Source organism: Lagopus muta, chromosome 3 (assembly GCF_023343835.1).
Source record: "Lagopus muta isolate bLagMut1 chromosome 3, bLagMut1 primary, whole genome shotgun sequence".
Classification (NCBI taxonomy): Eukaryota; Metazoa; Chordata; class Aves; order Galliformes; family Phasianidae; genus Lagopus; species Lagopus muta.
This window is the reverse complement of record NC_064435.1, coordinates 8,732,228-8,742,176: the sequence shown is the minus strand read 5'-3', so window position 1 is coordinate 8,742,176 and position 9,949 is coordinate 8,732,228. Positions and strand designations below refer to the sequence as shown.

The following is a 9,949-nucleotide window of genomic DNA, read 5'->3' as shown; positions in this document are numbered from 1 at the left end:
TGCCGTGTTCTCACTCAGAGCATCACTTGGAGCAAGCAGCTTTCTCAGGAGTATAGTCTTTACATGTCTTCTTTCTCCTGTGTCTCTTTGTGTGACAGAACTGTGTCCATAACAAGTATCTCAAAATCCAGAATGAGAAAATAAGTCATTTTTAGTGTGTTCTCAGCAATACAGTGAAGATACATCATTCATGGCAGTTGCCATGTAAGTGCATTAGTTTACTGAAGGCTATGCAGGAGTTAACACAAGTTAAATATATGCTGTGAATAAAGCCTGTGATTTACCTGTAAGAGAGAAGACTGGGAAGGAGGGAAAAAGCTGAGTGTTGGTGCTTTATCTTCCCATGGGTTGAGAATGCAGTGTGAAGGCGATGCACCACCACTTTCTTGCAATTTTTTTTTTTTTTAAACAAAGCTCTACAGCATTTCTTTTCATCTGAAGCTACCACTTATTTATTCCTGTCACTAAAACATCTTTCCTGTTTAATTTATTTAGAATTGCAAGTGAATTCTTTTCTTTGCGACAGCATTTCTTTAATGTTTTTCATTGAGGTTTTGCTAAAGTTGGTACTAGCACCTCAAAAACACCTGAAAAGAATGATAATCAAACTCTGCAGTCATTCAACTTAAATTATTCCAGTAAGAATGTTTTATATATTTATGTTCAAAGTAGCTAACACTTTTTTATTTTATTTTAATAAAATTAAATAAACTTTAAAATAAATTTTAAAATTTAATAAATTTTAAATATTTTTATTTTATTTTAAGTGTCTGACATTCACTTGGTTGAGAAAGTTAAGGTTTGCCTACACCAGGGACATACAGAATTGCATCAGCTGCAGACAGCTATCACTTGTCCCACAGAAGAAGAATTAATAGGAACCTAGGAGCTGGGCAATACTCCATTCTTCAGCAAAGTCACTGACCTGTTGTGACAAGAAAAGAACAAAGCAGAGGCAGATGAGCTGCCTGAGTGAATACAGCAAAACTTATTTACTGAGATACACTCATTGCATAGTCATGAAAAGAACAAAGATATTGCAGTCATTTTTCTGCAAAGCAAATGTTCCAGCATAAATGTTTCTCCAGAAAAGCAGTGAGCACAATCACTGCTGCACAAAATTCACAGCTCCAGCTCGTAAAGAAAAATGGGAGCTACAGGGAATATGCTGAATCTCAAAACAGTTCATTTCTGGTGGGCACTGATGGTTTTGCTTCTTTCTTTGCATGGTACATATATCCCATGAGATTGTTAATGACCCACACACTGCCTTGCACAGCTCCTCTGGGGCTTCCAAGGAACACAATGAACACTTTATATTTGTAAACATCTAGACTCCTAAGGCGTTGAGATTTTACAGCAGTCCAGGACTTAGAATAGATTTAATCATTTACCCTGTGTTGTTATTTCTGATATGTGTCAGACACACAGCTGGTCCCTGCAAGCCTGCCAAAACATTCACCGCACATCTTACCTTGCCTTATTTTTCGTAAGCCTTGGTCTGTGTTCTGCTAATGATGTTTGACACAAGGAAGAGAAGCAGTGGAGCTGTCCTGATTCCAGCGGACTACCAGCTCCCAGGGCCCCCTGTCTGAAAATTTTATTGGAGAGCAACTTCATCAATGGCAGTCTATCTCTCTTGTTGGCCAGTGCCATGAGACCTGATTGCCATTTCTCCTTCCCTTCTCTGTGATCCAATAGGGTGCTCAGGGTCACCCAAGAGATATTTTTTAATGAGCTAGTTTTCAAGTATGTGGAAAGAGTGCTGAAATATAAGCTCCCTGGTAAGTGTCCTGAGAAGAAAGGGAAGGATGCACTCAGAGCAGGATGCACTTGGAGAAGTGGAGAAACCACCTTTCCTGACACCACTACTTGGACTGCGCTGGATTCATCAGTACTTACCCTTTCTAAATCATTAAGGAGTCTTGGCCTCACTATGCCCAGCCATAGGACAATTATACATAATCACAGCATTCCAATGTATATATAATCAGAGCCTGCAGAAGTAGAAAGCTCTCTGGATATAAACAGGGCTCTGTCAGAAGATGGATATCATATTTTGCTCCCATTTAAGAATTCATTTTTTATAAAATCAATACTAAGGTGTAAGCAAAATCCAGTGATTTGGCAAGCTTGTTCATTTGGGTGACTGCCAAGGCGAAATTTTATTGCAGTGTGTTTGTTCAGGTGAATAAAAGATGAGTGGTGCTCCTTTTAAGTCTATTAAATACCCATTTACATGTAATTGTTGTTGCTGCTTTGTTTTGCAGAAAATCTCTCCTGCATTCAGTTCAAACTGAATCCTTCATTGCTAAGTAATGTTAATGCATGGCAGTACAGGCTATAAAGGGATGTGAATACACTTGAAATACCTTTTTATTTTCCTTGAGAGAAATGCATAGAATAAAGAAAAAGCTAGTCTTGTACTTTTTCATTGTGGATAACTGAAGAGGTTCACAACACCTCTAGTAGGTTCATTTAAAAAAAAAAATTCTTTCAATCTTCAGAAAATTTGATAGAATTTGTCCATAAGAGACTGGCATCGATCCTATTTAAATTAATCTTTTTTAAAAGGAAACAAACCAAAAAAAGCTGAACAAAATAAAACAGAAATAATTGGATGCTATGGTATTTCAGGATTTTATGAGTTTTACCCAGTTTTCAAGGATATAGAAGTTAGACAAGAAATGGAATTAAATGCTGAATGTATTTTCACATACCACAAAAATTAAAGAAATATTTTTAGGTTGCACTTCAAATTTAAGCAGAAAACCATGATGCTGAAGAAATTTCAGTGCTTCACCACTTATAATTAAAAAAAAAACAAACTGTTTTCTTATAGCCAACCTCAATCTCCCCTCATTTGGTTTGAAACCATTTCCTCTTTTCCCATTACAACAAATCTTGCTTAAATGTCTGTCCCCTCCTTTAGATACTGAAAGGTTGCTAGCTGGTCTCCCCAGAGCCTTCTCTTCTTCAGCCTGAACAGCCCCAGCCTCTTTGTTGTTTCATATTGTTTCATGTTGTTTCATGTGCTCTGTCTTGTTTAAGACATTCAGAACTTCAGCCTCTCTCTAGCCTGATAGGATGTGATTAATCTCACCTTTCTTAGCAATCTGAAAGTCATGTGTTTGTCTAGTTGGTCATTTTGAACTCTGTAGCTAAGTAAGATATCACATCTGAGAGAGGAAGTCAGGATCACTTGTAACAGGATGGACTAAGTTTTCATTTTCCCACATATCTATGAACATGTGCATATAAGTTGCACAGCCACTAAACCAAAGAAATCACACTTAATGTGATCTACTGTGCTGTGTATTACAACAGGACTAAGTGTAGAAACAAAATAAAGTGTATTTTTTTGCTTTTCCATGCAGTTGTGCATGGAAGGTCTTATGCCAGTGTCTTATCTGAGTGAACATTTGACTCAGTGTTCACTGAATGGGTATTTTAAATGAAAGGAAAAAAAAAAATACTCCGCATCATAATTGAAATTTCTATTTATTAATAAGTGGTGCAGTTTTAAAGACAGAACATAAAAAATCAGTTAAGAAGTATTGTTTGCATAATATATTGAAATAAACATATTAAAGTTGTTCAAATATTGGACAGTGCCAGAATATAAATTACACATACAGTTTAAAAATTACAATAAATAATATTATAAAGAGCACTAAAGGCCACTTGTATAAAAGTTGTGTTCCCTTGTCAGCCAGAATCTGAAAAGCATCTTTGTAGCATGGAGAAAAATTCAGTGAGCAAGGCACAAATACTAGTAATAAGATGCCATAACTAGAAAACAAAATGCAGTTGGCTATGTAACCTTCAGTCTCAGCATATTCTTAGGATGGAGATAGGATCCCGCTTCCAGGATTTTGCTTCACTTCACTTCAGACAGAAGCTGCTAAAAGCTGAATTGGGAAGGATCAAATCTTACAGCCTAAATAATCATAAGCAATAGTGATATCCAGGGTCTCAATTCCCATGGTGCCCTACTGTGGACACTTGAGAACGGCCCCTTTCTCTTCCTGCACCCCTGAAAACGGTCTTCAAAAGGCAACACCCACATTCAGTTGAGTATCTCAGAAGGTGGTACCATTCCAAATTCGTGAGACACTGCAGAAAATTTAGGTTTGCTCTTGGCACCTCAAGCTTAATGGAGGAGGCTGTGGGGTGCAAGGAATTATAATCCAGCTTTTCTTACATGTTTTGTTCTGAGTGGGACAAACCCAGCTCCTGAAATGCCTGGACTCCCAGCAGGGCTGAATTTGCTCCCTAATCTGATTCTGCAAACTGATTGGGTTGTGATGCTTGCTTGAAGGCCATGAGTCAGCAGCCCCACAATGTGTGGATCAGTGATTATTTTGCAGCCTTCCTGGGCCACAATTTGAAGCAGAAAAATATAAAACTGTTTCCACTCTGAACTGTAACAATGCAGCAAAGTTAGAGATAAGAATAGAACAAATATATCCAAAGTTAGTTTAGGAACAGATCCTATTGATCTCTCCATGTGCTTAAATCCTATATATTCTGACAGAGCCAAATCAATTAATCCAGTGCAGGGAAAAGCAAGGACAGCAACCATTACCTGACCAGATTTTTTCTGAAAGTATTTATTTCCTAAATGGAGCATAAAATACTTATGCAACTGTGTACTTAGACTAGGCATTCATTTCTGCAATAATTAATGTTCTTGGTTTGAATTTAAACTGAGGAAGATTGATTGATGATAATGCAACAAAGAGAGATACTCAATATAAACATATGTAATTCTTCAAAAACTTACAGATTTATAGTCACTTCATAGTGACAGAAAAATCAGTGTAAAAAAAAACAGGTAAAAAAACTATTTTCCAATCAGTGTTTTTCCAAGGAAATTCATAAATAAAGGCAGATTAGGACCTTATGCTGACCCAGTGCATCAGTGTGAGCAGGTTTCTTAGTGACTTCAAGGAGAGCAGAGGAAAGGCCCACACTTCCTAATTAATAAAAACATTTCAAGCCCTAAAATGGATTCTTGATTACTTGCAGGAAATAAGAGTCAGCAAAGAGCAAATTCCAATAAATAGTCTTTAATCCTAACTATATGGAAAGACAATGGAAAGATATGAGTCTAAAAAGACTAATAGCTGTTAAACTGAAATGCCACATATTAATGAAAGATAATGGTAGCAATGGTAATGGGAGGATGGTTGGACTAGATGATCTTGTAGGTCCTTTCCAATCTTGTGATTCTATGATTTTATGATAGAATAAATCTGTTATTTGTTCACATTCATTTTAATACGAAAAGCAGCATAAACTCAGAGGCCACTCTCATCTGAAATTGTGAATGTTTCCTTTTTTTGTGGTAAACCTACTTCAAAATAGAGGCCCTGACCTTTTAGATCACACCACAGATACTTTATTATGCAGTGCCCAGTGTCTATGGCAGACACACAAATGGCATGCCTTGGTTGATGCACTTTCTGGACTCAAACTGAAGTGCAGTCTGATGAAGCTCTTGTGCACATTCCAGATCTGAGATGATCACCAGGTTTCACCTTGTTGGTGACATCTGGACACATTTACATTGTCAACACTGAGAGCAGAATGAATGCTCACCCTATTTTTAATCTGGATGATGCAGGAGGACAGAGCTGCTGAGCAGAACACCCTTCTGAAGTGACCAGTGGCTGATTTCAATGGAAATTAATTCACTGGGTAAAAAATAATAAGTTTTTCAGACCCTCCTTGGCTCTCCCCCCATATTTCTTCTAGAGAATTCAGAGATGTCTGCTGCATAGGGCATTGCTGAACTTGCCATTATCACCTTCTAAAAGACCTTAACTGCAACTTAATATGCCATTAAATATTTCATGATGTAACTACAGACACCTGACCCTGTGTTTTTAATCTACATATGATAAACTGGTGCTTACAACCCACAGAATATGCTAACTTACAGGTGTTCAGCTGCTATGCACACAGAATGTAGCATAGCCCAAATCCTCCTTTCCTTGGCTGCACGTTAGTATGCAGATAAGATTGATCCAAGCATCTGCCACTCCTTGGATTCTCTCTTGGAATTAATATACCTTTTCAATGAGCTGATTTATGGATTTTCAGCCAGACTTAATACTGAGAAAAGATTACCTTTGTATGACTTGGCATGAGAGAAATTAGAAACCTGAACTGAAGAATTGGAGGCAAATTGGGCAGAGAAGTATGTAACAGCATATTTATGCACAACTGCATAACAAAGACATTCACAAAAAAAAAAAAAAAAAAAAAAAAAATTCTCAGATTGCCCTTGCTTGTGGACTGCCTTGATTTTTGATTGCTCAGATCTATAAAACATTGTAACAAGTTCCAATCTTCACTGAAATCAGTAGGAATGCCCAGCACTTGATGCACTAGAAAAATGAAGCAATATCGGAAGAAGTCTAGCAATATTAAGATAAGTTTTCATTCCTTTTCATTCATCTCAGGAGGTCACTGATAAATACTCCTGTATAGAAATGGCTGCAGTAGCTACATATAGGTTCTTCCAAGAATCATTGATAGTCAAATAATTTTTCTCAACATGCCAAATTACAATGAATTACAATTTTGCAGCTAGTTTTATTCTCATTGATTTTAGCCATGAAACTGCAACAAACAGAGGCTGTCTTTCAGATGAACAGCTACTTTATCAAATAAGTAACTATTAAAATTGTATCTCATTATTGGCCTCAGATCAGCTTCATGGACTCAGCTCAGTCTTCGAAGGCTGTAATTGGTGTGATTTATTTACACAACTAATTACAAGAATTTCTTCTCCCTGAAGATCTGGCCAAGAAGGCTGTATCATGATTTTAGCTGATGAAGCAGATGAAATATTAGAGTAAGAAGATCCTATTTCTTTTTAGATAGCTCTTAAGTAAACAATGAAGATGAAGACAATGCCTGACAATATCTGGAACAGAATAGAAGTTCCCCAGATGGAATGATTATCATGAGATGTCAACAACTCTGAAGAATCAACAAACATAGAGCTGCTGACAAAGTGGGCAAAACCCAACAAGGTATCCTCCACCAGGCCTGTGCAATTCCCAGTTACAGAGATACACAGGAATACCTGTAGGGTATCTCTTCTTGTCCTCTAATTGCATGTGCCAACAATGCTTAGCTGTACAGCCATGACAGAAAATTCACTTTCTAACATCCTCCCTAGCCATATCCTTATGCCTTCTTTGGTGGTAGAGACATTAGACGTCTGGAGAGGCAGAAGTCATTCTTAGCAGGAGGTGGAACAGGAGCTATGGCAGAAGCTGCACCTTGGATGATGCAGTGGAGGTGAGATCTTCATCCACTGACTGTGGGTGTCTGTGACATGTTCCTTGTACCCTGTGCTCACTGACTGTGCAGATTAGTTTTCCACCTGCTGTAAAGAGTGCACAGCAATTGAAATTGACATCAAATGGATGCTATTTCATGGACACTTGGATTGAGATTCTGCATAGGATATTTGGATAGGCTGTGTTTCACTAGCTGTATAGAAACTGCATTCGCACTGTGGTGGTGAGATCTCAGATTCATTTCTGCCCTGTGCCCAGTGGACTGTATTGTTTTTCTGCTCTCTCTACAAAGTTTCCAATTTGCACAGGAATTGTTTGGCTGAGGCCTAAGGTGTAATCTTTTACCTCTGCTGCTCAGGGACAGGACAAAATAATGGTATTTATTTATTCATACATTGAAGTTAAATATGACTGTCATACATGGATTTGCAGCTGTCCATTTCAAAAAGAAATTGTAAGCTAGACACACATCTTCCTGCACTGTGGAGCTCCCAGGGAACAGAAAAGTGTTGCTCTGCAGATCTGAGAAGCTTAAAGCACTTCACAAACAATAGTGAATTGAGCCTCACAACCTGTATTTATGTAACTACAACTCCAAATAAACACACGGGCAAACCGAAGAACATTTGTATTATGGAACTTAACACTACATACACTATATAACTCAGTAAAAGAGTGGAAACCTGAGCTTCTCTGCAATGAACAACTTTTTTTTTTCTTTTTTTCTTTTTGGAACAGAGAGAAACCTTGGCCCCATAAGAAAGAAATAGACTTAGCAAAATTTTTTCTACAAAATAGGATTGTAATGTTTCCAGCAATTTTATAATTACTAGTGGTAATTTTCAAAGTAGCTTGAGGAATTTATTCAGTAATTACATATCCAAAACTGATGTCAGTTGGTGGCTTTCATCATTTTTAATTCTACCCCCAATTTCAATTTAGCGTTGTATTTCATAGGTAGTTATATAATAGATCACATGAGAAACATTTAGTTTACAACACTATTTCAGTAAGGTCATTTGCTTTGACAGCTTTTTCCCTGCTTGAATATTACATGCTTTTGGCTAGATAGGAGAGAGATTGAGTTACTTATATTGGATAATGGATTCAGATTTTTTATTTCCACAAAAGGACAGCGCTCCTGAAACTAATTTGACTTTGCTGCTCTGTTTACAAAGTGTAGCAAGGACCATATCTTGGCTGTTACCAATCCACCATTGTTGGTTGTATTGAAGAATATCAGATAGATATGTATCACAGAAGAAATCAGCTGTACCATTTATATAGGGTAAAGTCATGCAAACCATGCTCAAAACTAAGCTCCTTAGTTTTGGTAGCATGAAAAAAACTGCATTAGTAAATTGTATGAAATGGTGCAGAATGACTACCACTAATATCACATGCATCTTATGCAGCCATTGGTGTTTTGAACTAGTAAGCTTTGGGTGCAGAGTAAGTGAGATATACAAAGTATGCTTACATTACACGGAGAAGTCAGCCAGTGACTACCCCCCCACGCACTTCTAAACTGGCTTATTTGAAGGGGTCCATATTGAATCTGAAATTCCATCCCCTGTTGAAGACAAAGGCATGGAGCCACTTGGTGTAAAAGGGTCGGTGTCTGTGTCTGTTTCCCCCTCTGCTAGGTAGCGTTTCTCTCTCATCCACGCAGATCCCCCATTGGGGCCAAATGGGAAATCATCTCTGTCTTGGGAGATACTGAAGCCACTTGGGGAGCGCTCAAGTTCCTCATGGTTGACGGAGAGAAGGGACAATGGGGTATCGCTGTCTCTTGTCAAGCTCCTTCTCTGCCTTGGAGACACTTTATCTGAGTAAGGGCTTCGCATGTCTCCTTGGGAATGGTAGCTAACCTGGGAGTCCATTAATGTAAATATAGGCAGAACTGTTGGCCTTTCTGCATATGATGTTGAGGAAGGTGTGGCTTGCAGTTTGCCAGAGTTTTGCCCACCTGTTGAAAGAGGCTGTGAATGAGTCATGTGACCATGTGCTGAGAAACCATACGGACTGACTTTGTTGACTGGAACTTGCTGGAAGTTGTAAGGAGTTTCACGAGTACACTGATCAGTGTATTTGTAGATTACTGTTTTTAATTCAGAATACTTGTTTTCTTCTCTCTTTTCTTTTGCAGGAGAAGCAATTTCTTTCAGTGGACTTATCTCAGCAACTTGTATTTGCAACTGTTCCATATGATGCATATGCATATCAACAAGAAAATCCAATTTCTTCCCCATGTCATTTACCTGAAAAATACCAGTTTTATTATATCATTTCAAGTCAGCTCTTCGATGAAACAGCCAATGCTTCCATAGGTGCACTGCCCCCTTTGTGTTGTCACCTTTATTGGTCATGAAGGCAACTATACAATAATCATGGCTTTGCCTTGGAAGCTGGACTGCAGTGGATGCCAGGTCATCCACTAATTGCCTCAAATTAAGATCAGTCACTATGAACTGTGTCAAATATCTTTTTTAGCATTGCTGCATATTTGGCAATCCACTATTCAATGACAGCTTACAGCATTATGACCAAAGTCTTGATAGCATACAGTAAAAAGACATTACCAAAATGTGACAGATGAAGTTACCTTTGCAAACAAATCTACTAACTCT

The 9,949-nt window shown here is 37.9% G+C and overlaps 2 protein-coding genes across 3 annotated transcripts in view; both read right to left on the bottom strand.

The window, feature by feature from the left end:
* DNAAF11 (dynein axonemal assembly factor 11) overlaps positions 1 to 9,949 on the bottom strand; it is a 348,016-nt gene that overhangs the window by 49,986 nt on the left and 288,081 nt on the right. The window lies entirely within an intron of this gene.
* Positions 3,485 to 9,949, bottom strand: part of KCNQ3 (potassium voltage-gated channel subfamily Q member 3) — a 199,433-nt gene continuing 192,968 nt past the window's right edge. For both annotated transcript variants that reach the window (XM_048940303.1, XM_048940304.1), the window contains one exon: positions 3,485 to 9,580. In XM_048940303.1, coding sequence (XP_048796260.1) covers positions 8,843 to 9,580 — 738 coding nt within the window. In that variant the 3' untranslated portion in view covers positions 3,485 to 8,842. The remainder of the gene's footprint in view (positions 9,581 to 9,949) is intronic.